Source organism: Eretmochelys imbricata, chromosome 16 (assembly GCF_965152235.1).
Source record: "Eretmochelys imbricata isolate rEreImb1 chromosome 16, rEreImb1.hap1, whole genome shotgun sequence".
Lineage (NCBI taxonomy): Eukaryota > Metazoa > Chordata > Testudines > Cheloniidae > Eretmochelys > Eretmochelys imbricata.
Genome location: NC_135587.1, coordinates 6,493,442 through 6,521,080, shown reverse-complemented (window position 1 = coordinate 6,521,080; position 27,639 = coordinate 6,493,442). Strand labels below are relative to the sequence as shown.

At 51.0% G+C, this 27,639-nt stretch overlaps 1 protein-coding gene across 1 annotated transcript; it reads right to left on the bottom strand.

Annotated features, from left to right (window-relative positions):
* ANAPC2 (anaphase promoting complex subunit 2) lies at positions 1-27,400 on the bottom strand. Its single transcript, XM_077835869.1, has 13 exons — positions 27,274-27,400; positions 25,004-25,626; positions 23,230-23,362; positions 17,406-17,580; positions 17,100-17,219; positions 16,455-16,572; positions 8,415-8,596; positions 8,085-8,226; positions 7,033-7,108; positions 6,169-6,372; positions 2,841-2,970; positions 1,333-1,568; positions 1-571 (listed from the first exon to the last, which is right to left on the bottom strand). The coding sequence occupies exons 1-13, from the start codon at positions 27,358-27,360 to the stop codon at positions 359-361; spliced, it is 2,439 nt and encodes an 812-aa protein (XP_077691995.1). The 5' UTR covers positions 27,361-27,400; the 3' UTR covers positions 1-358.
* Between the last annotated feature and the right edge of the window lie 239 nt (positions 27,401-27,639).

Here is a 27,639-nt window from a genome sequence, read left to right as displayed (position 1 = left end):
TTGTAAGAGAAACACGGCTAGCATTTTTATTAACCAGGGAAATGGGCCCTAGACACCAACACACAGGACAAAATGGGCTTGCTGGCACCAGCTCCTCTGCTTGGCCCAGCTCAAAGGAGCTCTCCAGGCGCACTGTGCTTCAATCCAGAGTACTACTGAGCTGCTACCACCACGCAAAGGGCAGCCAATGGGGAGAAAAAGCATCCCAGAAACCACAGCAACCCAGCAGAGGGGCAGAACCTGTGCTTAACAGGGGCACCTGGATGTCACCTGAAGCAAGTATAACGGAGGTACTGAAGGCAGGCAAAACGGCTGCAAGGGAGCACAGTGCCCAGAGATTGGTGGGGAGGCTCGCGTTCTAGCTGCAGTTCTTAGGCAGGCGATAGACACCGCCAGAGTAGATCAGTTGCTGGTCCCGGACTTTCTTCTGGAGGAAGCCTTGCAGCTCCTGGATGTCAATCTCTGTCACCACAGGACCCGTCATCACAAACATCTTCAGCATGCTGTGAATCCGCTCCAAGGACAAGCTCTCCAAGTTGGTCAGCATCGCCTGAATATACGTCCAGAAAAGCTGCAGGGGGACACAAAGGTAGGGATAAATCCCAACCACACCCCCAACCTTGGCATCCCACATGCTTCACTACAAATCAGGGAACAGAGACTGGGAGTGTACGTACACCTCGAAACAGTATGAAAAGGATCTGCAGGGCTGACAGTGTACGTGTTGCACTCTGCTGCTTTCGAAGCCATACAGACCCGCCCTTTGCATGGTCAATGCCTAACAGTAGAGCCAGGCATTTTAGGACACAATGCTGAAGAACAAGCTCTGGCCAACAGTGCGCTAACAACTCTCCGTGGCCAAGTGCAGGCTGAATCCCTCCATGTTCCATGGCAGCTCTCTTTATCCTTTCCCAGGGCCCACAGAATCCCTAATGACTGACCCTAACCTTTCTGGCTGCTAGACTTCACACCCCGTCTGAGGAACCCAGGAAGAATGGTGGAGCCCAGGGCATGGCCCAAGGCTCCTCTGGCTGGACAGTAGCCATTCCAAGCCAGAGGAGATGGCTTATCACTACTTTTAGGAATTCTTGGGGCCCTCTGAAAGCAGCTGGTTCTGGGGCAAAGTCCCTCCAGAGACTGGAGACACGGTGTATGGCTGGCTCCTAGCCTGTGCCTCGCAGCCCAGCCTTGAGGTGGGAGCATTAGCCCCATTCACCCTAGACTGGTCATGCTGCTAACTGGAGGCGACTGGAACAGAGCAACAAACCACCACACAAAGGAATGGCGAGGGTCTTCCCACCCTGGAAACACCCAAGTTGCTCAGGAAAGTACCTGCAACTCCTCCTCTTTCTGGTCAGCCTGTGATGCCATGGCAGAGTCACCTTCTTCATCACTGTCTATCAGAACCACCTTCTCCACCTGATCCTTCTGCTCCTCCTCAATCACTGTGAATGTGCCCTGGGGATCCTCCCGTAGGACGCCCTGCTGCAGCCACAGGGTCATCTTACGCCTCAGCGATGTCACGGGAACCTTCAGCAGTTCACTCAGCTCCGCCAGCGTCCACGTACCTGAGGGAGACCACAGGCACCACGAGGAAGAGCAGAGTCACTTCCTGGTATGGGAATTGGACTCAGGACAGGAATGCCCAGCCCAGCATCAAGATAACACCGCCACCACACAGGCCTGAGCCTGCATACCATCAGCACAGGCAATGCCAGAGCAGATCACACTAGCACTCCCTCTAGCCCAGTGTCCTGTCCCCAGCAGCAACTTCCTGTCGAACGAGCCTGCACAGGAAGGGCAAGAATCGCCATGGTGGGCTATTCTGGGATCATGTTTATCCCAAACCCTGTATGTGAAGGGCAGGCTTAGATGCCTACGCAGGATTCTAGCCCTTCTAACGTAACAGTGGATGTTTGTGTTATTCACATCAATGGCCAGGCCTTTTCTGAAGCCTGTTAAGCACTTGGCTTCTCTAACCTCATTACAATGAGTTCTTCAAGCTAACTATGTTGTATGAAAGAAAGATTTCCTTTTGCCAGTGCCAGCTCTGCTGCCCTGCAGTGTCACTGAATACACAGATCAGGTTCACTCCTTTATCACGTCCCCTCTCATCTCAACAGTCGTCCCACCCCAGCCCCCAACCTAGGAAGTCACTGAACAGGCTACTCAGAGGGAACTGCTGCAATCTCTCTGCACTTGGGATGGCACTGGACTGGCACCACCAGAGGGAGGGAGCTGTGGGGCAGGGTGTGAGAGCAGGGAGGGAGCAGGCAGATGTGGCGGGAACTGAGGGAGGAGCTGTAAGTGGGCAGAGTAGTCAGGGGGGTAACTGCGCAATGTGTTCCTGAAAGCAGGCTGTGTGCTGAGCTGCTGTGCAGGGGAATGGCCTCTCTCAGGGAAGCACTAAGAGTAGCAGCCCACAGCCAGATTCAGTGGGCTCTGGATCTGCTACCCTAAGTCTCCAAGTGTTAGGTCTGTGTGAGCAGAAGGGGCCTGTCCTGCCCAGCAGAGGGCAGTGGTGAACACAACTACAAAAGCAGTTTCTCCTCCCTTGGTGTTCACACCTCAACTGCTAGAAGAGGGCCTCAGCCTCCCTGATTGAACTAACCTCGTTATCCCTAGCCTGATTCTTGCTTGCATATTTATACCTGCCTCTGGAAATTTCCACTACATGCATCCGACGAAGTAGGTATTCACCCATGAAAGCTTATGCTCCAGTACGTCTGTCTATAAGGTGCCACAGGACTCTTTGCCGCTTTTACAGATCCAGACTAACACGGCTCCCCCCCGATACTTGACGCCAGGGAGTGTGGCTCGGCCCACCTGGCCTGACTCACTCTTGCTCTGGAAGTGCAGGATGATGGCTGCATGCACAGGAGACACGGAAAGGGAGACGGTGCGATCTGCCAGCTCCACATCCAGGTTCACCAGGCCCAGGTGATGCTTCCAATTGAGAGTCCTCATGGCCTGGAAGCAGAAGAAGCAGCTGCTCACACGTCACATGCACGACAGGTCACTCACTGACTGTTATCACACTGACTGCCACTCATTATCTGGAGGATGGTGTGGATTGCACTCTCAGCAAATTTGCGGATGATACTAAACTGGGAGGAGTGGTAGATACGCTGGAGGGCAGGGATAGGATACAGAGGGACCTAGACAAATTGGAGGACTGGGCCAAAAGAAATCTGATGAGGTTCAATAAGGATAAGTACAGCGTCCTGCACTTAGGACGGAAGAACCCAATGCACAGCTACAGACTAGGGACCGAATGGCTAGGCAGCAGTTCTGCGGAAAAGGACCTAGGGGTGACAGTGGACGAGAAACTGGATATGAGTCAGCAGTGTGCCCTTGTTGCCAAGAAGGCCAATGGCATTTTGGGATGTATAAGTAGGGGCATAGCGAGCAGATCGAGGGACGTGATCGTCCCCCTCTATTTGACATTGGTGAGGCCTCATCTGGAGTACTGTGTCCAGTTTTGGGCCCCACACTACAAGAAGGATGTGGATAAATTGGAGAGAGACCAGCGAAGGGCAACAAAAATGATTAGGGGACTGGAACACATGACTTATGAGGAGAGGCTGAGGGAACTGGGATTGTTCAGTGTGCGGAAGAGAAGAATGAGGGGGGATTTGATAGCTGCTTTCAACTACCTGAGAGGTAGTTCCAGAGAGGATGGTTCTAGACTATTCTCAGTGGTGGAAGAGGACAGGACAAAGAGTAATGGTCTCAAGTTGCAGTGGGGGAGGTTTAGGTTGGATATTAGAAAAACCTTTTTCACTAGGAGGGTGGTGAAACATTGGAATGCGTTGCCTAGGAAGGTGGTGGAATCTCCTTCCTTAGAAGTTTTTAAAGTCAGGCTTGACAAAGCCCTGGCTGGGATGATTTAATTGGGAATGGGTCCTGCTTTTGAGCAGGGGGTTGGACTAGATGACCTCCTGAGGTCCCTTCCAACCCTGATATTCTATGATTCATGAACAGAACAGCCACTCCCTGCGGCCTAAACTGTGCTCAGCCCCACAGAGCCACTGCTCTCCCACAAGACAGAGAAGACAGAGGCACAGCCTCCCCCCCCCGACAGTTGCTCAGCCCTCCGGGCCCAACCTCTTCCACCCCTCCCCCCGCCCCATACAGGCCATTGCCCAGTCCCTCCCTTTCTGACACTGGCCCTGCATCACCTCTTCCCAATCTGCCCTGCTGCAGCACAGCCTGAAGAAGGCCTGAGGGCAGATGGACTCATTTCTGTCCAGAAGCACTATTCAATCGGAGCAGGATTCCATTAGGAGTGACGCAGCCTCTCCAAGGTGGGAATGGGCGTCACCTCGTAGGCTGAGAGCCCTCTGCCCACTGGGCCAGGGATGTAAACCATTAGACAGAGGCTATTTGGCATTTCCTCCCTAGACAGTCTCCTGGAGGTGGGGAGGGCACTGGCACCCCACACCATGTGCATCTCCCCCACAATAGGCATTTGCCGATGAGGAGAAGGCTAGACACAGACAGGCTGTCTGGCATGACAATGATCCCAGGAAGCCCGGCAACCTGGCCAACTCTCGGCCTGAGACAGAATTGGATCACAGACAGCAAGAGGGTGGGCAGTGGGGACTGAATTCACGAGAAGCCAGGTTTCCATTTGCTCTCACCACGCTGAGGCTGCTGCATGGAGGTTAGCTCATGAGACCCAACTGGGTTTCCGGGCACACACATCTCTCGCTGCTTTGAATTCAGTTGCTTTTTCTAAACTGATGCACTCATGTGTGAACATTTATAATGGTTTTAAACAGGTTCTACTGGTTTAGCTTGTGCCTGTAGAATGTATTCACACAAGCTAAGCTGCTCTAAGGTGTGTGAAATCAATACGGGAGCATCCACACACAGAGCTGCCCCAGGTTTCCTACATGGGGATAAAATCACCCCTTCTGTTAAACCACTGCCACTGTGCAGGGCTGGCTCAGCCAACAGGCATCCTACAAACTGGCTCTTTGGTCTTATTAATGTTTGCTCTCGGCTCTGCCTGGCATGCAGCAGCCTGGGTAAGTCCATACAGCTGGCTCCACAGAGATGAGAACCCCTCACCTCTGTGTAGTGGGGAAGGAGTTCCTGGAGCAGGGGTGGGCAAACGTTTTGGGCCGAGGGCCACGTCTGGGTGGGGAAATTGTATTTAGGGGTGGGGCGGGGGAGGTGGTGCGGAGGGGTGTGCAGGAACGGACTCAGGGCAAGGGATTGGGGCAGAGGAGGGGTTCAGGGTGCAGCAGGGCGCTCAGAGAAGGGGGTTGGGGTGCAGGAGCAGTGTGGGATGTGGCAGGGGGCTCAGGGCAGGGAGTTGGGGAATGGAGTGCAGGAGGGGTTTGGGCTCTGGCCCAGCACCGCTTACCTAAAGCGGCCCTGGGGTGGCAGCGGCAGGCACTGGGGCCAGGGCAGGCTCCCTGCACGCCTGCCCTGGCCCCACACAGCGCTGCTCCAGGAAGCGGCTGGCTCCACGTCCCTGCGCAGCCCCCCGGGAGGAGCGGGGGAGCTCCACGTGCCGCCCTTGCCACACCTCCAGATACCTCCCCTGAAGCTACCATTGGCCACGGTTCCCCATTCCCAGCCAATGGAGGCAAGGACAACAACACACAAAGCCCTCTGCCCCCCTCCCCCGGGGCCCCAGGGACACGGTGCTGGTGCAGGGCCTGCGGAACCACGGGGGGGCAATCCAGCGGGCTGGATCCAAAGCCCTGAGAGGCCGGATCCAGCCTGCTGGCCGTAGTTTGCCCACCCCTGTCCTGCAGCCTCCACCTTGACACAAGGTCTAGTTAAAGGTGCATGGACAGAGGTGTCTTCTGCCACAAAGGGCTACAGGAGATGAAGGGAGAAGACTAAGGACCCAGGAGGAGACGTGCATTGCCAGGGATGCAGGCAACAAGTGGAACCAGATGGGGAGCAAAAGCACCTTGGAAGGGCCAAGAACACAGCTTTGGCAGCAACTAGCCATTTCTCTTTCTAATTACTCTCCATGCTGCCTCCAGCTTCTCCACCTGCTCTGAAGGCCCCTGGTGGAACAGGCTCTCCAAAGCCAAGGGTGAAGGAGCCCCGCTCTGTATTCTCTCTCGTGGGTGCCAACTGTCCCCCATTGCTAACTGCAAGGCATCCCCTGCCCTAGCTAGACAGATCACAGGACTCCCTCACCTTTAACTTCTCATACTTCTTGGAATAGGCTTCCATGGCCTCCTTAATTTGCTCGGGGAGCTCCAGCTTCTCCTCTTTCAGTGGCGGCCAGAACTCGCTAGACAGGATGACAGCAACGAGGCTAAATGGGGGCCTCTCCTCCTCTGGGAGCTTCTCTTCCTCATCACGGATGTTGGTGTTAATGCGCCGCGAGTCAGCCATATCCTGGGGAGAGGCAGGACACAGCACCTAGCTCAAAGTGCCTGCTCTTCTCCTGGCCAGGCTCCGAAGCAGAGCCAGGGCTGGGCCCCACAGCAGGCCAGAGGTCACAGGGGCCATCACAAAGGAAGAGAGACTTGAGCTGGAGATCGGGGCATGAGAACTGTCTGAAGGGGAGGATGGGGACATTAGGTGGCTGTTTGTCCCCACTATCCACTGAGGAGAGCACCAGACTGGCTTTAGCACAGACCACCAGGGACAAGCGGAGATTGCCCCACACCTGCAGCCAAGTTGCTGCCTCTGCTGTACCTGCTCTAGTGACAGATGGGACGACAGCCCCAGATTCACCAGCCCAACCCACTCAAGGGCTCAAATATGGAAGGACTTTGACCACAGTTCTGGGTTGCCCACATCACTCTCACTCCCCATGGATTCCCCTCAATCTCTCACTCGGAGTCCCGGGGAGCCCCTCTCATTCCCCATGGTGCTTCTGTCCCCCTCCAAAAGGCCCCCCCTTACTCTGCAATACCCCCAGAGGCCCCTCTCCAAGGTACGGGCTCAGATTTAAGGCAAGCATCCCACAGGCCACCCCTGGCTGCCATTCTCTGAGACACCCTGAGATGTGCTGTGGCGCACGCACCAAGCCCTGTATCATCAACAACCTACTTTTAACATGACTTCACAATAGTGCATCTGGGCTTCGCCAAATCGCAGCTTCAGCAGCTCCACGTTGCGGATTTCCCTGACGACAGAGGCAGAGGATCACAAGCAAGACACTGGGAAAGAGAAGCTGAGCCCCCCCCACAGAGCACAGCAGGGAATGGCAGTCCCTTGGAACACGCTGTCCCTGCAGTCTCTGCTATCTCAGGCAGATGGTCCCAGGCATTTGAGTGAGGAGGGACTCGCCTGCATCCATCGTTCACCCCTCTGAGCCTGGGACTGCTGCAGGAACTTCCCATCTCCCTGCCGTTGGGCTGGCAATTTGTACCTGCCCTGGCCATCCCTAACTGACAACACAGGAGCATGCCTGGCCCCCTTGCCAGCTATTCATGCCAGAGCGTCTGGCTTTCATTAGCCCCATTCTAAAGGTGCAAGAACCAACGTGACTTGCCCAAGGTCAGCAAGCAAGTCAGAGGCAGAGCTGGGGACAGAACCCAGGTCTCCTGACTCCCAGTCCCATGCTCTTCCTACTGGGCAATGCTGCCTCCCCACATAACGGCCTCTGCAGGCCTTCAGTTCCCCTGAAGCAGATGTGATGGAGCCAGGAGGATCCTGGGGAGGGACAAAGCCTGCTCTTTTCCCTGGACTCCAACTCTTTTCCCTCATTGAGCAGCACAGTGTCCTCTTCCTAGCGTCTCAGGGTATGCTGTGCAGCCAGCTGGGCCCAGGACGGCCTGTCAGACTGAGAGGCCAGGGATTCAGCTCTGTGGCTGACCTTGCCTTCAAAAGATTCTGGCCTGCACTGCCAGGTTCCCTGCCTCTGATGGCTCATGCTGCTCTCCTGGTGCTAGCCACACAAAGCCAGAGGCCATTTCACTCCAGTCTCCGTCCTATGACAAGTGTCCAAGTAGACAGCCACAGCTCAGTGGGTGGGATCACGGATTTTAGGCTGGGAACCCAGAACTGCAGAGACAGCCCCACATCAGACAAGGCCTTTCCTGGGACTACCTGGCTGGAGCACCTCCCCTGCAGATCCTGGGGGCGGGTGCAGGCCTCACCTTTCAGCGCTGTAGTTGAACTGGTGGAGCAGACGGTCAGCCAACAGCGTGCGGTACTCATTGATGAACAGATCCTTGCTCCCATAGATGCTCACCAGCAGGCTGATGATGTCCGAGGAGCGGCGCTTGGAACTCAACTTCCCTAAGAAGACAAGCCAGAACAGAACATGAGAGACAGTCTCCCCACCTCCCCAGGCTCGGCCCCACGGAGGGCCTGGAGACAAGCAGCGCTCACAACACCATAAAAGGGAACAAGGAGGAAGTCATGGGCTGCGGAACGTTCAGGTCAGGATGGGGGCAGCTGCGGCTGCTCCGATCCTAGTGTCTAACCTGGGTCAGCATCAACTGGGTCAGGCAGCCAGTCCTCTGGCTCAGAGATGTCATCGTCACTCTCCTGGCCATTTTCCAGCGTCACTGGGTCAGCTTTCGAAAGCTCATTGGCTAAGTCACCAGACCCTTCGGCATCGCCCGTTAGACCTGCCACAATTTGCCGCACTGTGTCCTCCCTGGTCCTGTCCGAAAGCAGGAGATGAAATGGGGGGGGGGGGGGGGTGTCAGCAAAGGAGTAAGCACAGACCAGCCTGGCATGAGATGTACAGATAACAAACACAAAAACTGGGGGAGTAGTAAATTATAAACTGCACAGGTCACTAATGAAGAGGACCAGATCGCTTGGTAAACTGGGCGCAGGCAAACAATATGCATTTTAAATGTGGCTAAATGCAAATGTATACACCTCAGAAAAAAGAACGTAAACCATGCTTACAGGCTGGGGGCCTCTATCCTGGAAAGCAGTGACTCTGAAAATGATCTGGGGGTTGTGGTGGATAAATCAGCCTAACATGAGCTCCTTATGTGACCAAAAGAGCTAATATGAACCTGGGAAGCACAGACAGGGGAATCTTATTTCACCTCGGTATTTGGCACTGGTGCGACTGCTGCTGGAATCCTGTGTACGTTTCTGGTGTGCTCAATTCAAGAAGGATGTTGATAAATTGGAGAGGGTTCAGAGAAGAGCCATGAGAACGATTATAGGATAAGAAAACATGCTTTATAGTGACAGACTCAAGGAGTTCAATCTATTTAGCTCAAGAAAGAGAAGGTTAAGGGATGACCTGACTATGGTCTTCAAGTACCTACTGTCACAGAGTCCCCGGGCGATGCTCTGGAACTACTTCACATGAAGCCAGTCAAGACTCAGGGGGAGCCTCCTCTCTGTGAGCAGACTGTCTCCAGGGCAAGAAGCTTACACAGCTTTGACCTTCCTGGGTCTGACCTCAGAGCATTTGGCATCCCCTTCTCACACCCTGCACTTCCCACAGAGAATCCGCACAGGTGGGGCTCCTGGGGAAGCCAGTGGGCCCTGCATCCCAATTCTGCAGTCAGACATGACTCTCAGCCAGGCAGTAAAACAGAAGGTTTATTAGACAACAGGAACATGGTCTAACACAGAGCTTGTAGGTACAGAGAACAGGACCCCTCAGTCAGGTCCATCTTGGGGGGAGGGGGGGAGGAAAGCCAGAGCCTCCTCTGGCCCTCCCTCCATTTCCCCAGCCACCTCCAAACTGAAACTCTACAGCCCCTCCTCTCACCTTTGTCTCTTTCCGGGGCCAGGAGGCCACCTGATCTCTTTGTTCTCCAATACCTTCAGCTCACACCTTGCAGGGGAGAGGCCCAGGCCATCAGTTGCCAGGAGACAGGGTGTCGGCCATTCTCTGTCTAGACAGCCTCACACTGGCCCTCTAAGGTTCGGCAACAATCACACAGCTTATCCCACCACCCAGATACTTAAGAAATGCATTGGGGAAACTGAGGCACCCACACAGTATTCAGAGAGAACATTAAGAACAGTCCCACCTCGTCACATCTCTCTCCCCTTTGAGACCGAACTGAACGGGGTCACTTTAGCCGGTGACTTGGGGAAGTTCGAACCCACCAACGTTCCCATGGATGCCCCAGCATCTCTCCAATTTCTTGGTGAGAGTTACACCAGACCCTTCCAGTTTCAGGCCCACCTTAGGTTGGGCATGCTCGATGGCACTCGCAGGCTGCATTTGGGCCTTGCCCTTTTGCCATCCCAAAACCCCTGGGGTTCAAACTGGGACCAGGTCTTCTCCCAGCGCTCCAGTCTGGAGGGCTGTGATTCAGGCTCTCTTGGTTAGAGCCCCCATCTTGACCTTGGCCACCCTCTGACCAGGTGTGTCTGTCACCAGCAGCTCGGCATCAGCCCCTTTCATTGGATGCAGCCACATCAGGGCAGAGTGGTCAGTATACACAGTAAAGTGAAGCCCAAATAGGTACAGCCGCAGCTTTTTAAGGGCCTGCACCATGGCCAAGCATTTCTTCTCTATGGCCACATAATTCTGCTCCCGGGGCAGCAGCTTCTTGCTCAGGTACCCGATGGGGTGTCTCTCCCACTTAGCATTGGCTTGCATCAGCACCACACCCAGCCCTGAGTCTGAGGCGTTGGTGAACACTGTAAAGGCCTTGGCAAAGTCTGGGTTTACCAGATTTACCGGCCCATGGATTAGAGCCTCCTTCAACACACAGAGCCCTCTGGCACTGTTCGGTCCAGACCAGCTTGTATGGCTTCCCCTTCTTACATAGCTCAGTGATGGGGGCAGCTAGGGAGCTCAAGTGGGCTACAAACCTCCAGTAGTACCCCGCCATCCCAATAAAGGCCTGGACCTGTTTCTTGGTCTGGGGAACAGGCCAATCTCTGATCATCTCCACCTTACACTTTTCAGCTTTTACCATCAGTCTTGTCCCCTTGGGGCAGCCCAGCACCCTCTTCACCCGAGACACGTGTTCCTCCCAGGTCTGGCTAAAGACACAGATGTCATCAATGCACGCCAGGGCCAAGTTCTCCATCCCCCTCAGTAACCAATCCACCCGGTGCTGGGAGGTGGCTGACGCCCCCTTGAGGTCGAAAGGCAGGACCAGGAACTCAAAGAGCCGCGAAGGGGTAGGTCAAGGCAGATTTCAACCTGGCATCTGGACCCAAAGGCACCTGCCAGTCGCCCTTGGTGAGATCCATAGTAGAGAGGTAATGAGCCGCCCCCCCCCCCAGCCTGTCTAGAATCTCACCAGGCCTAGGCATGGGGTAGGCATCAGACACGGTGATGGCATTAAGCTTCCAATAGTCCACACAGAATTGGATCGACCCATCTTTCTTGAGGACCAGCCCCACAGGGGAGGCCCATGGGCTGTGGAACAGCTGGATCACCTCTAAAACCAGCATGTCCTTGACCTCTCTCTCTCCAGGTTCTGGGCTGTTTTCCCAGTGACTCTGAACGTGGGACACCTGATGGGAGGATTGGCTCCCAGCTCAGTGAAGTGATCCACCATTCCCAGTTCATGCTGCTGCTGTTGCTCCTGCAGCTCTTTCTCGGGCTCTTGCTGTCTCTCACGGTCCTCTCACTCTCTCAGACTCAGCTCCAATCCCATCCATCTCCGATCCCCTGATGGGGAGCCCAATCTTGAAGACCCCCATCTGGTTGGGGACAGGACTCTTGGGGATGCCTGGCTACCACTCCAGCTGCTCCCAGATCCTCTTGTAGCCCCATTTGGGTCAGGAATCTGCTCCTTAGAGCGGTCATCGTCCTGCAGCTGCACAATTAACTGTGCTTTGGTGAACTTTCCAATGCGTAACCCTCTCTTTTGGCACAGGTTTACAATGTCCTTCTTAAGGAGATGGTGATAGGCCATCACTTCGCTGTTCCCAAGTTGTTGTGGACTCGCAGGCCAGTGTGCTCTCAGCTCCCCACAGTTTCCAGGAAGAACCTCTAGTGTGCCAGCCCTTCTCCAGGTCACCACCTCTCCAGGGTCAAGCCGCAGACTCCTCCGCCCCTGAGACTGCACACTGCAGTCCTCAGGGGGATCCCATTACTGCAACAGTCCTTCTTGCTGGTCATACTCTCCCAGGGGTTAAGCGTAGCTCCTTCGCCCCGAAACCGCCCCTCTCTGAGCCTTCACAGCACGCCTGGTCCTTGTTAATCCCCCTTCAATTTACTGCTCCCCAGTCACTTACTGCAAGAAGCGCCATTCATGGGGTGCAGTACATGCCCCCACTGCCACCAGTTGTCACGGAGTCACCGGGCGATGCTCTGGAACTACTCCATATGAAGCCTGTCAGGACTCTAGGGGAGCCTCCTCTCTGTGAGCAGACTGTCTCCAGGGCAAGAAGCTTACACAGCTTTGACCTTCCTTTGACCACAGAGCATTCAGCATCCCCTTCTCACACCGTGCGCTTCCCACAGCGAGTCTGTACAGGCAGGGTTTCTGGGGAAGCCAGTGGCCCTGCATCCCAATTCTGCAGTCAGACGTGACTCTCAGCCAGCCAGTAAAACAGAAGGTTTATTAGACAACAGGAACATGGTCTAACACAGAGCTTGTAGGTGCAGAGAACAGGACCCCTCAGTCAGGTCCATCTTGGGGGGCAGGGAGGCCAGAGCCTCCTCTGGCCCTCCCTCCATTTCCCCGGCCACCTCCAAACTGAACTCTCCAGGCCCTCCTCTCACCTTTGTCTCTTTCCCAGGCCAGGAGGCCACCTGATCTCTTTGTTCTCCAATACCTTCAGCTCACACCTTGCAGGGGAGGGGCCCAGGCCATCAGCTGCCAGGAGAAAGGGTGTAGCCATTCTCTGTCTAGACAGCTTCACACTGGCCCTCTAAGGCTCTGCAACAATCACACAGCTTATCCCACCACCTAGATACTTAAGAAATGCATAGGGGAAACTGAGGCACCCACACAATATTCAGAGAGAACATTAAGAACAGCCCCACTTCGTCACACCTACATGGGGAACAAATATTTAATAATGGGCTCTTCAATCTAGGCGAGAAAGGTCCAACATGATCCAATGGCTAGGAGTGAGACAAATTCAGGCTAGAAAGAAGATATACATTTTTTACCAGTGAGAGTAATTAGCTATGGAACAATCTACCAAGGGTTGTGGTGGATTCTCTATCACTGACAATTTTTCAGTCAAGACTGGATGTTCTTCTAAAAGGTCTGCTCTAGGAATTATGTTGAGGAAGACCTCTGGCCTGTGTAAGAAAGATGGTCACACTAGATGATCACAATGGTTCCTTTTGGCCTTGCAATCTCTGAGTTGTATGGAGTAAAACAGAATATTGAAAGGTATGAGCATCTAACCAGGGCATAGCTTTGCAATAATAAACACCATTGCTTAAAGAGTGGGTCATTCCAGTTAATAGTCTGGGTAATACAGCAGTACAATGATTGAAATGAATGAAACAAACAAAAACCCACCAACAAGAAAAGGATCAGAGGAATTCACTATACTTCAGCACCATCTACTGGGTATCGATGGAAGTAGCACAGAAACACCTGAAACCCGAGAGCCATTAGCAAGTGTCCAATAAAAACAACAGACTTGCCCTCCTCCAATTACACGTTGTTGCGGGTTAGAACTTGAGGTCACTGTGCAGGAGCCCAGAACTAGCCATGCTCACGTGGATAGTGTGACATGGCATACAGACCCCACACAGGAGAGGAAGATGCCAGAGAAGTCCTGGTGGTAGGGGCTAGTCCTGCCCCTCCAGCCCTGTCAGTCTTGTATGACAGGGAGGAGGCTGCAGTTAGCAGGTAAAGGAGGAGCAGGTTTGCCCAAAGCAGGGGACTGCAGGAGTGACCCCTGAAGCCACAGACAGAACTCCTAGCTTGGAGACCTTCACCTCAACCCGGAGAAGAGTACAGCCGACTCCAGGTAAGATGGACAGGCCGTGCCTGACTCAGGCCTTGTCTACACTACAGAGTTTTGTCGACGCAAGTTACACCGATGTACAGCCACCACTGTAATTAAACCGCTGTTGCATGTCCACACTATGCTTCTTGTGTCGGCAGAGCACAGCCACAATAGCACCTCTTGCACCACACAGAGAGCAGTGCACTGTGGGTAGCTATCCCACCATGCAACTGGCTGCAGGGTGCTTTGGGAAGGGTTTGCAATGCCACCTGGGGCAGGGACAATGTCACATGATGAAGGTTTCTCAATCATATGGGCATCCTACTAGATTGCCAGCTGCTTTTCAATTGCCCTGGTAACCTGCAGCCCAGCCATGTCTGTCAGAAAGCATGGATCCTGCACTGCTCTTCAGTATTGTGCTGTGCATTACGAACACAAGGCTAGAAGAGGAGCCCAATGGGCAACTATTTGGCTGAGAGAGGCCTTGAAGGAGTATTTTAACACTGAGGCACACTAATGTGTGTTGCTGTAGTGTGTTGAGCCTGGCACTGTTTGTTTGTACCTTATAATGATTGCTGAGTGTGCCCGAAAAGGAACACACTGTAAATCACTTTTTAAAGTAGCACTCAGTAATCTGACCAAACTGACATTGCCGAGGGGGAGGGGAGGGGGGAGAGAGAGAGAGTGTGCGTGCACGCGAGTGTTGGGAAAGTGTGTGTGCTGTGGGAGAGTGAGTGTGTCAGCATGCTGTCTCTAAGTTCAGACAGCAGCCAGAAACAACCAATCCTGAGACAGAATCTGGTGCACAGAGAGCTGGTGTCCTCATGTTCCACCACCACCACCGGCAGGGGGAGGGGGACACCCTGACATCAGCCCCCCACCTCCATCCCCACTCTGCACAGCACAAGTCTCTTACCCACACCCAGCAGCAGCCCATCCTGCCTGCCTGCCCCTGTGGTCCTAGCCCAGGAGAGTAGGATTCCGCATTAATATTTTGATTCTCCCACAAGTTCTCCCACAGCCTCCTCTCCCCACAGACCAAGGAGATCCACCCCCTCCCCCTGTAGTCCAGGCAGGAATGTGTTTGCTGCCAGGAGCCCACATGCTCAGCTGCGCAGTAGCTGTGTGAGCTCTCCACACTGTGGGATTTCAATGCTTCCTAGGGCTTTGAAAGGGGAGGGGCACATACCTGTGTAGCTGGATGCAAGGGAGCGGCATTCAAAACAGTGAGCAGAACAGTCATGGTGGGCATTGTGGGATACCTCCTGGAGGCCAGTTACGATGATTTAATGAATGCAGTGTCTACATTGATGCTTTTTCGATCTACCTTTGCCACAAAAAGCTCTACACCTCTCATCGAGGTGGCTTTATTTTGTCGGCAAAGCAGGAGTTTTGTCAGTGGGAGGACCTTTGTAATGCATACACTTCCACTGTTTTGTCGACAAAAGCTGCCTTTTGCCGACAAAACTGTGTAGTATAGCCAAGGGCTGAGACACCCAGCCAGAGCGATTTCCCCAACTCTCCCTATGTTGGGGCTAGATCTTTGGCAGCACTGTAGACTTACCATGCCCTTCTTTGCTGAGACCACAGGGAGAGAGTATCCCTGAATGTCGGGGTTTGTGACTTTCATTTTGATCCCTCATCCAGAGATTAAAGAAGGCACACAAAAGGGCAGAGCCGCCACCACAAACAGTAAGGACGTGCTGGAACCACCCATTGTAGATTATTGTTACAGACTCTGTTCCAGACAGCCTCTGCCTTCCTGCAGGGTCACAGGACAGAGTTCTGATTGAACCCCACAGATACACTGCAGAACCCAGACATGCTAGCGACACCTGTACCAGCCACATGGACAGACTCTCCCGATCCAACTGTTAACCAGGATTACAGAGTGATCAGATTTTATTTAGAGATCGTATTTCTCTGTGTTGTTTAACATGACTAAGAGAGCCATCTTGTTGGGACTACGTTCTTTCTAATGAGACCTCAAGTAAAGATACTTGGATTTTAACTAACTAATGCTATATGCATATTCCTCCTTTATAAAACCAAGCAAACCGGCCTAAGAAAAACTTACACAACAACTTTAAGCAATTGCTCTTGATGTTTTAAATTAGTCCTCTTCATACCAAACAATCCCAATAGCAGGGACCACATTCTTAGTCATGCCTTAAGTCAAGTGCATGTAGAATTATTGGAAGTGGGACAAACGTATTAGAGTGCTAAAGAGTCAATAGCCTGAGATTGTAAGTCAATTATTCCTTGGTATAGCTGCTTGGGCCCCAAAACAGATCTGTGTTAATTACAAGACTGCATGTGTATTTTGTGTTCTGTACATGCCTAAAGTGTTTGCTGTTTCTATGCTTAATGGATGATTGTTTACTGAGGTGGTTCTTTGTGAATTTAATAAACTGTTAATTGGCTAAGAATATCCAAGTGTCCTGATTTGAGAAATACTAACCAAGGTAAAAAAACCTAGAACTTAAAATTAATAAGCTAGCGCTCCCTGGACTCAGTAAAAAGGGGTTACCCTAATTAAGTTCTATCCCTTTACCAGCTACAACACTTAAACTAGATCTGCCAGTTTGATATGTTAGGTTTCAGCTTTAAAATCTACTGGCAGATCAGCAGATTCATTAAATTGTCCCATTCACACTTACCTCAGGTACTTCCTGATGGGCTCACAGGCTACCTCCAGGATAACCATGGAGGGGTCCAGTTCTCGCAAGGCCTTGATGGCCGAGATGTAGAGAGTAATGATGTCCGATGTGTTGACTCCTAAAGCAAGGGAGGAGGACAGGCAGAGTCTCAGAGCAGAGAGCAAAGCTCGGACCCAGGAAGGGCCCTAAGGGAGCCTTAGTTAGATCCAGAGAGCTGGAGGGGAGGTGCTTGCTGCAGTGCCCTCGTCAGATGGAGGGACAAAGCTCCATGTGTCTGGGCAGCAGACTCCAACCAGGGAAGCTGCATGGGGGCTATTGGAAACCAGCTCAGCACAGACTAAGCACTCAGCCCATGCAGCACTCTGGAGAAGCCTTCAAGCAAAGACAACCTTCTATCTTGATTCCTTGCTGCACTGCACAGAAAAGGGAACCTTGGGGTGTGGGACAGGGCATTCCTACAACACACTGTTATCCAAGAATGCACTAGCATGGAGGGGGCAGGGACATGGTTACCACACACTCACCGTGCCATGCCCCTGGATGCAGTGGCAGAGCTGCTCTTCAGGATATCCCCACTTGCACACGCACAGCCCCTTCAGGGCCCATGCCCAGGCCCTGGGGACACATGAGGGATGAAACACTCACCGGGATGAAGAAGCCGCATTTCCAGAGCGCTTTTCAGGGAGCTGAGCAGCTGCTGCCTCTGATTGGTCCTTTCCAGGCAGAACTTGAGATCCTCCACAGCTGGCTTTGACTCTGGAAAATCTGCAAACAAGAAGAGCAGTCAGAAAAGGTTCCAGGCCCCATAAGGAGGCGATGGGAGAGCACAAGACGCCCCAGGGCACATGAGGAGGGGAAAGCAGGGCTGCATGGCCACGAGGCAAGTCTGGGGGGCAGGCAAGGAAAGAGCAAGTCAACATGGCCTGGGCAGCAGGAAGGGGTCATGCTCACCACGGATGATGCTGAAGAGCTCCTCAATGCGCATGCTGGCATAGATGCGGTAGAAGAACCTCTGGACATGGCACCTCCAGCGCTTCAGGGTGCTGCTGGCCTCTGGGGTGGAGTGGGCCATGGGGCTGTCCTGCAGGAACACTCTGCTAAGCCAGCCAATCACCTTCTCGATCCACTGCACAATGAGAAGGAAAATAGAGAGAGCCGCACAACCCAACAGTGCCAGTCATCATCCCATGCACCTTCAGCAGACTGGAAATAAGGGGCACATTTTTTTAACAGTGACAGTAATTAGCCATTGGAACAATTTACTAAGGGTCATGGTGCATTCTCCATCACCTGACAATTTTTAAATCAAGACTGGAGCAAAAGATCTGCTGTAGGAATTATTTTGGGGAAGTTCTTTGGCCTGTATTACACAGGAGGTCAGATTAGCTGATTCCAGTGGTGCCTCTGGCTTTGGAATCTATGACATTCACAGCAGGCTTCCAGGGCACACAACTCCACACTAGCCTCCTGAGAAGAGCATTGCCCTCTGCCATGGCCCAAACCCAGCTCTGACTAGAGATCATTGGTTCCTAATAGCCAACACTGCAGCTAGAGGAAGCTGCATTGGGGGAGTGAGTTAGCAGATGCAGCCAGATTTGAAATAAACCACAGGAACACCATGAGCCAGATCCCACAAGCCACTCCTGCTAACACAACAGATCTCATGTGTCCAGCAGACATGCTATATGCTGAGCCACTAACCATGTACCCTATGAAATCATTGCAAGTCAATAGCCAGACCTGCAGCAAAGATGACTTCCAAGACCTGCACGAGAGAGCGAGAGAGACACGTGTAATGAAGTATGTGTATCCCGGGGGGGGGAGGGGGGGGCGGCGGGTGACTGGAGCTGCATTTCCTAGCCTCCCGAGACGTGCCTCAGGTACACTGACAGATGCTGCGGCACCAAGTTGCCACCTGCTGAAGATCTACATTTCCTCAGACATTCACAAAGTCATGGGGATGCCCATCCTTGAATGAATGGCTCTTCCTCAGCAGGGATCCCCAGGGCCAGCACTAGGGATGGCTGTAGCATTTCCTACCAGGCAACAAACCTTATCACCCTCCTTACTGTCCACATGGAGCCATCAGCAAAAAAGAAGCAGTTCGGTAGTACTGATTATCAGCCTTCTTTATTATGCCAAGAGTTGTAATGAGGCACTGGTTAAGTTGTCAGCATCCAGCCAAAAATTACGGGAATCCATCTGCATACTATATGCACAGTTACGTAACATACACTACATAACAATTAATTATAATCTCAATGTAATTTATTACAAAATCCTTGTTTTTACTTTGGTCTTGATCATTTTTAGGCATCAATGGGGAAACGACGAGTACTGACTACTTCCCCAATCTTTGGAGCATACCACTACAGAAGACTTGGTTAAACACAATGCTCAGTGGTACCTTACATGCTATAAGAAATGCATCCATAAACTGAATTTGGGAAGGTTGGAGACGAAATCAACTATTTCGTGATGCTCAGTGTAAGATGCTGGTAGAAGTGCCAGCTGTGGGTGAGACTCGCCTTATACTAGGTCCTGTGGCATGCATTTTGAGAAGATCACTGCTTCTTCTGTGGTAAGCCAGAACCCAAAGGCATCCACTAACTTTCAGCACGTAAGTCAGGTGAGAAAATGAATGAAGCAGTCACTCTTAACAAGAGCATAGCATGGAAAGTAAAGTTTAAGTGGCTGCATGGCTGGGATGTTTTTCCCAGAAGCAACCATGCACCATCCAGACTCATTAAACTCATTAAACGCTGTTAAATGCCAAGAAGGGACAATTTTAAGCGACAGGATGAGGTTACTCACACTTGCAATCCATTCACATCTGATGGACCAAAGCTTATTAATATCTTGACACAAGCAGTCTTCAGTGATAAGACGGCTAAAGATGTCAGTCAAATGGCTACTTTGGATCATGACTTGTAAGAAGCCTTCAAAACCCGAAGAATTATCCAAGGCTCCTTCAGTCTTTGGGCCCCAATCAAGAACAGACTCCAGCTGTGCTCAAATGTAAGAATAAAGTCAGAGTGAAGGTGGCAAAGACTCTTACACAGCTGACTGCAGACAGGTCATTGTTTGCTCATCTCCTGGTCATGCCCAGATCTCAGTGTGATGTTGATCTGTGTGTGACTTTGGGAAATACAAGTTTTCCATGGTACCACAATTGATGTTTGAATACAACAGAATACTTATGTGCCAGGCAAAAAGCAAACGAATGCACATATTGCATGGTTTTCATAAGCCAGCACCTACTGACAATGTGACTGATACCTTATGCCAACAGAGGCCTTTCAGCATACTAATCATAGATGGTATGGCTGAGGTACAAGCTCTCGAGAAACAAACCGTTTACACCTTCTGAGATTTGGCTGAACACTTCATTATGAGGCTACACAGAAAATACTGGACCTATGATGAAGTCCACCTTGTATTTGACATGTATGCAGGGGAATCAATAAAAAATATTACCAGAAAGAAGAAACTCCAAGGTATACACTTGTCCAATACAAAATAATTGATTTCACAAATATCGCCAACATCACAATGAACTGTCTCATACCCACACAAAGGACAAGTTAATCACACACCGTGCGGAGAACCTCACACTCCAGCATGAGAAGAATTTCTTGAAGAATGTCATCGCATAGCATAATAAAGATGCTGCCTCCCACTGTTCTATGGAGTTTCTTTGTTTTTCCCATGAGGAGGCGGACACTAAAATTATCTTGCATGCCATCAATGACATAGAGAGAGGTGCTACTAAACTCTAGATTTTTGCACAAGATCAAGACGTTCTAGTGCTCTCTGTGAGATGTTACCCAAGACTTCTGCAATATTCTTTTTGTGCCTGCTGCGGGAGAACAGAATCACTGTATATCCCTCAGAGGTGTTCTCCTATCACTTGGACCATAGAAAGCCACTGCACTGCCAGGTTTTGATGCCCAGGATGTGGCATTACTGGAAGGTGGGCTGGAAAGGCCACATTATCTTACCAGAAGGCATTTGATTCAGTCTCTGAAGACTCTCTCCTTGCTCTGAAGGTGCTTGGAATGCCTGAGACAGTCACTGAGGAGATCATAAACGCACTGGACGCGTTCATGTGCCGAGTTTACCATTTGAAGACCAACATTACGACACTTGCAGAATTATGTTGGTGGATGTTTTGCAAGAAGCAGAGAAATGGAGAAAAATTGCCAACCAACATGGGATGCATTTTTACCTGCTATCAAGAGGGAAAATTTTCAAGCCATGGAATGACTCTAGGATGGTTGAACGCATCCAAAACTACCTTCCTCATCAGACATGGATGGGTCTTGGAGGATGGACTGATCACACCAGTTGCATGTAAATATCATGCACTCCTGAATCAATTGTTCAGCTAATCAAATGCTCGTGCAAAAACCAGATGCTGCAAACGTTTGGCCAGCAACCTGCCTTGCACAGAGATGTGTGAGTGCAGCATGGACAAGGATCAGTGTGACAACACGTCTAACAATGGTGCCCTAGATGGAGACAACATGGATGATGGTTTTGATGAATAAATGTTTTCAATCCTACATGACAAGGCTAACTTCCCTAGGTTTACCAAAGATGGGTATCTTTATGTGAACAACGTATCCCTGTGGTAAAGTATAATTTAAAAAACACTGATTTTTAAACAAACATATCTACATAATTGTTCTAGGTTTGTCATGTTTGGTTCCATTGTGTTTGTGGGATAAAGGGCTTTCGAATGATACCCATTTCTGATGACATTGTTTCCACCAACTGGAGAACCTGGAGCTCGGAGCTGAGGGGCAGTGAGTCCCCCCAGCCTTGCTACACAGAGGGTGACACCACTGAAATTAGGATTCTGTAGATTTTTACAAATCAAATGACATCGCCCTTATCTTTCTATCACTAACTTGCTCATGGAATGAGATTTTACTACATTATGCTCCCAGATTATGCAGCTGTTAGTCCAGAGGCAACATGGGCGGACATGTGGGGTCATGTGCCCCCCCAGATTTGTTGCTTGGCTTGTACTGAGCATGCTCAGTAACACTGCTGCAGCTGGTTGCCCACATTCTGCCCCCACACTATCAGCAGCATGGGTCCTCTCTGCAGCTCTCTCCCTCTTTATAAGACTCACTTTCCCTTAAGCCCAACTGGGCAGCAGGTGCATTCAGCCCTGCTCCCTTTCTTGCAGGGTCCAGTCACCCTGTGACAGGGAACTTCTAATTGGGTTCTGCAGGGATTGGGTAGGTCCAACCCTATTTAACATTCTCATCAATGATCTGGAAGTAAATGTAAAATCAATGCTTTAAAATTTGTGAATGACAACGACTGGAATGGTAAATAATAAAGACAGTGCAGTCATACAGAGTGATCTGGATCACTTCATAAGCTGTCAAGTGCATTTAATACAGTCAAGTGCAAAGTGATATACCTAGGAACCAGGAATGCAGGCTGTACCAACAGAATAGGGGGCTGTATATGGGAAAGCAGTGACTCTAACAAGGACCGAGTGGTCAGAGTGGACATGAGCTCCCAGTGCAATGCTGTGGCAAAAAGAGCTAATGCCATCCTGGGATGTGTAAGCAGGGGAGGAATGAGTAGGAGCAGGGAGATGGTTTTACCTCGATATATGGCACTGGTGAGACCGATACTAGAATATTGCATCCAGTCCTGGAGTCCACATTGTTAAAAGGCAATTGAAAAGTTAGAGAGGATGGAGAAACAAGCCACAAAAATGATTTGAGGGCTGGAGAAAAATCCTTACAGTGAAAGACTTAAAGAGAACAAGATGTTTAGTTTATCAAAAAGAAGACAGAGGTGACTTAATTATGGTGTACGAGTACCTTTATGGGGAGAAAACAGCAGATACTAAAGGTCTCTTTAATTTAGCAGAAAAAGGCAGAACAAGAACCAATAGCTAGAAGCTCAAGCAAGACAAATTCAAATTAGAAATTAGGCACAATTTTTTAACGAGGGTGATTAACAATTGGCACAAACTCCCAAGAGAAGTGGTGGATTCTCCATCTCGAGGTCTTCAGATCAAAACTGGATGCTTTTCTGGAAATTATCCTTCAGCCAAACACCAATTATTGGGCTCAGTACATAGATTCATAGAGTTTAAACACCTCTGCCAGAGGATGTTGTGAAGGCCAAGACTATAATAGGGTACATACATGAACTAGATAAGTTAATGGAGGATAGGTTCATCGATGGCTATTAGCCAGGGTGGACAGGGATGGTGTCCCTAGCCTGTTCGCCAGAAGCTGGGAATTGGCAACAGGGGATGGATCACTTTATGATTACCAGTTCTGTTCATTCTCCCTGAAGCACCTGGCACTGACCACTGTTGGAAGACAGGATACTGGGCTAGATGGACTTTTGTTCTCACACAGTATGGCTATTCTTATGTTCTGAAAGCTAGAAAGGACAACTGTAATTATCTACTCTGACCTCCAGCACAACCCAGGCTGTAGAACTTCCCTGAATTAATTCTTTAATTAGTACAGGGGCAACAATGAATTGTAATGGCCTGTGTTCTGCAGAATGTCAGACTAGGTGATCACAATGGTCCCTTCCAGGCTTAAACTCTGTGAATCTATGAAACGGGGTATTTCCACGGGCTTCTATGTCAACGGGGGGAGGGGGTTTGGGGGCCTTGGCAGGCCAAGTTAGGATTTCTTCAAATAGGAGTTTCATTTTGACATCAACCTTGTGACAGAAATAAGCACATGCCGCCACCAGAACAGCTCCTGGCTGCTGTGGGCCTTACCTCCTGGAACTCATTCAGGAAAGAGCGCTCATATTCTCCCCTGCATCTGCGCTCCATCCTCTCCTCTATCATCTTGTGCAGGATGGTGGTGACAGCGTTAGCACTCACTCTCTCCAGCAAGTTCAGCCTGTGACTGCAGACATAAACAGCAGCCTCATTCAGAACATGCAGACAGGGAAGCGTGAAACAAAGTGTAAAGTAACTGGGTACAGGGGAGGGAAGGGGTAGAGGTCTGTACTGCACATTGGCTAGCAGGTGTCAGATTAGGAACTGGCCTCTCTCCACACAGACACAGCAGCATAGACAGAGGAGCATTTCTAACCCTGTCAGATGTCAACATTGTACGGTACTTGGGTGCTCAAATACCAAGGTGATCGGCACTGTATAAATGTCTAGCTGGATAACAGGGCCACAGACTTGAGGGGGATTGGGTTTGCTCAATAAGCAGGGTGGTTATTTGGGAAGGGTTTTTATCCACTAGGAAGGGAAAAAAATTAGAAAATAGGGCAACTGGAACCAAACTTACATCAAACATTAATGGAAAGAAAATTAGTGGGACAATATAAAACTCATGAATTCCAAACAACAGGATATGGTATAACATGATATAGTCCAAGTCATATCAAATTGTTATACTAATCTATTGGGGAAAAGCAGATCTGGAGACAAAATACATATATTCTATACAATTAAATGTTACTTTTAACAAAAATAATGCCTTTTGAGCATTTCACAGGTTTTGATCATCAAAAAGTTCATCAAACAATGCTACAAGGAAGAAACTCCTTTCCAAACTTATTACACAAAGGGGTTTTTTCCATTCCCAGCCAGGCAGAAAAGGTAAAGAATCACATTCCTAGCCCTTTCATTCCTTCCTGGTCTTCGGTTTTTTTAAAATGCCATAAATTCAGTTAACGTTACATAAAGTTGGGGGTTGTATGTGTTTAAAAAAAAAAAAGAAATCTAACACTCTGTTAATGCCTCTGTGGGTAATCTTAGGGACCGACAGAATCTCCAGTTGTAGCTCCCTATCAGCAAAGAGGATCAGAGAACTGGAGTGGGAGCTTTCACATCCCTCAACCAAAGGGAGATGGGGCTGGCTCTTTAGCCAATCTTTTGTCCCAGGGGCCTGTCAGGAGTTTACATTAAATCAGCATCAAAAATAAAAACAAAGAGATTTTAAACAGACTAAGAAACCTATTCTCTCCTGTGATGGTATAACCCTACTAGTTCTCCAATCGCCTATAGCATCTTCCAGCCAGACACTGCCAGTAAGACCTGATATTTCTAATGGGGAAACAAGCAGGACTGTTTTTCAACCCCTCAATGCAGGCCTTTCTCCAAACATCCCTGAGGAATAATGAAGGGCAACTATGCTTTGCACCCTTGGTACCACCAGATGTACTACTCCTGTTTTTCCATATTAAACGTGACCAACTTCTTCAGGAACCTTAACTTTGGGGCGGGGAGGAAATCTTTCACTTATAAACACTCTCCCTTTAAAGAACGCCAATCAAAGCCCGTGTCCAGGTCAGGGGATGCTCACGCGCCATCACCAGAACCTGTCTGTCTAATAATATGCTCTTAGCTCAACCACAAATCATGGGCTTAATGAAAGCATCACTGAGTGAGAGTCTCTGGTCTGTGCTGTCCAGGTCAGACTCGATCATAAAGGTCCTTTCTGGCCTTAAAAATCTATGTAGCCTGCTGATGGGCTCCTACACGGGTATTGTGTTCATTCTGTCTAACAGACCCCGCCTTTTAAGATACGCACAGGATTTCATTGAGCTGCTGAAACTGCTCCATGGCTGTGGGACACCAGCACTGCTCTTTCTTACTGCTGCAGCCCATGCACTGCAGGCCGTCTCCTCCTCCATCCTCCATGTCACTCTCTTGTTCATTTTCACTCATGCTGCTCTCGCACTCGTTCATTCTGTCTTCACCCTTCTTCCACTGCCACATGTAAATCTTGAAGGTGCGGCTGTAGAACTGCTGGATCATCTCCTGGAAAGTCTTTGTGGTGGTGAAGAAGAGGATGGCTTTGAACATGGTGTAGACTTTCTCTCGTAACATCTGGGAGCCTGTTCCAAGGAGCAAGCCCATTTTGGTCCATTTTTCCAGAAGGTCCAAGCTGTTTAGATAAGGGTCTAGGCGGCACTTGAGCAGACAAAACGCATCCAGGAGAAGCAAGGAGCACTGTGGTTCTTCGGCTGTGTTTTCATACTGGCCAATACAATTCCAGAACTCAGGAGCTATATTTGCCTGAAGGTCTGTCTGTAAAACTTCAGTGAACCATTCTTCTAGGACAGAGTGCAAGTCATAGCGTTGCAGCACTTCCACAGCAGCCCGCAAATCACTGTCTTTCAGCAGCCCCACTGAACCGGATCTAGGTGCTGCCTAAAGAGAGGCATCAAGTTAAAACAAGCATGGGCACCAAAAAATTACTAAAGCTGGACTTTGCAAATCAGAAGAGAGACCATTTCAGAGAACAGTGAGCAGGATCTGAATGGAGCCTGTCACCCGTAGGCAGTTGGGTCACATGTGTCAGGGTGACTGTAGATTAACAGCCAACTGCTGTTTGGTGTTCCCTCTTTGGAGCGGCTGGGGTCTCAGTACTGCTCCTGATAGGAAGGTGCCCACATCACAAGCATGAACACTGCGAATGGCAACAACTGCTCCCCTTGCTGGCAGCTGCCAAGGAAGCCATAAGCTGACTGGCCTATTTATCTAAGAGCAGGAAGCCACAACGGCAGCCATTCAGCATTAATAATGGCGCGTGTAAGTTTCTGTTATATGTCCCCTCTAAAACCAGCAGAAATACTCAGACCTTCCTCAGAACTGGCACATTAGATTTAGAAACAAGATGAATTTTTCTAGAAAATGTAAAGTGAATTGGTTCCCAAATTAGAAGGTTCTAAAAATAGGGGCAGTCTCTGAACTCCTGTGGAGATCCCAAGGCCTGTGGACATGCTATTTGACTTTGCAGGAACAAAGACTAAGGAAATTCCCACATAAAAATGTTGTTAGAATGCAGACAGACATCCATTTCTCTGGTTTGTCACTTTTCAAGACTAAAATATAAACAAAATTTAGAGACGCAGGAAATTCATAGTTAAGTCCGTGCTTATAACAGGTCCAAAGGCACTACCTTAACTCCGCTGTCCAAGTGATGCCCTAATAAAAATAGAAAGGCAGGCTACCTTCCTCATCTATAACAAACACGTAAACAGCATGGTGAAAGTGGACATTACCCCCAAAAAGTCCCACAAGGAGCTGAGGATGCTCAGGAGCTCCCACGGTGGGGCTTGATGACCTTACATGCCACCAATCAGCCATGAGCTAGCAATGGCTCCATGCGCAAACCTCCCAGGTCATGAAATTACAGCATTTCTGAGAAAAGGCAAGGCCAGTACAGTAGCAAACCTTAGAAACAAATACAGGACACAAATGAGAAAACCAGGGGTCTGTATTTCTGATACTGTCCCTGACAGGAGCAATGGCACAAGAAGGCGGCCGTGCGTAGGCCAGCAGAGTTAAGACAGTCTAGTTACCTGACCTGTCAAACTCTGGATATTTGGCCCTATTACAAGCGCAAGCTTAACTCCAGATTTCCTAGTTTCTGAAGTGGCTTGTTCGGCTGCTATTAACAAGAAACATTTCTACTGCAGTCGCATCAAGAGGCCAAACAGGCAGTGACCCCAGCGTGCCGGGTGCTGCACAGACAGAGCCCCTCCCTGCGCCCCGGAGCTTAGACCCTGAGCAGCCTCCTAACGGGCCCGTCCCTCGGATCATCAGCCCCGCTCGCACCCTGCACCGAAGGGGTTCGGGCGAGGGCCGGCCAGCACCAGAGTCACACCGGGCCGGGCACCGCCTGGGAGCTCGTGGGGGGGGGCGCTGGGAGGGGGGCAGGGATGGATATGCCGGGGGGCACAGGAGACCTGCAGGAAACGGCTGGGGGGCCGGGAGCTGGTGGCGGGGGCTGGCGGCGGGGCGCTGGGCGGCCGAGGCCGAGGCCAAGGCCCCGGCCCTGCCGCTCTCACTCACCAGCCCCAGGGCGGCGGGCGGCACCAGGCCGGTGCTCAGCGCGTGCCAGGCCGCCGAGAGCTCCGGGCCAAGCCCCGCCGCCTCCATCCGGCCCCGCGCGCCTGGAGAACGTGAGGCGAGACGGGGCGGGGCGCGCGGCGGGGCGGAGCGAGGCGCGGGGCGGGGTGGGCGCTGCGGGCCGTCGGAGGCCGGGGCCGGGGGCGGAGCGAGGCGAGGCGGGGCGGGGCGCGGGGCGGGGCAGGGTAGGGCAGGCTCTGCGGGCCGTCGGAGGCCGGGGCCGGGGGCGCGGGGCGGAGCGAGGCGAGGCGAGGCGAGGCGGGGCACGCGGCGGAGCGGGGCGGGGCGGACGCTGCGGGCCGTTGGAGG

What these genes read in the sequence shown, in the direction of transcription:
- ANAPC2 (XM_077835869.1), bottom strand. Translation starts at nt 27,360, where the DNA reads ATGGAGGCGGCGGGGCTTGGCCCGGAGCTCTCGGCGGCCTGGCACGCG. An exon ending in CAGCAGCTCAATGAAATCCT is followed by an intron (nt 23,363 to 25,003) that starts GTGCGTATCTTA and finishes TTATGTCTGCAG; the next exon opens with TCACAGGCTGAACTTGCTGG. An exon ending in AGAAAGAGGAGGAGTTGCAG is followed by an intron (nt 572 to 1,332) that starts GTACTTTCCTGA and finishes GTCCCCCTGCAG; the next exon opens with CTTTTCTGGACGTATATTCA.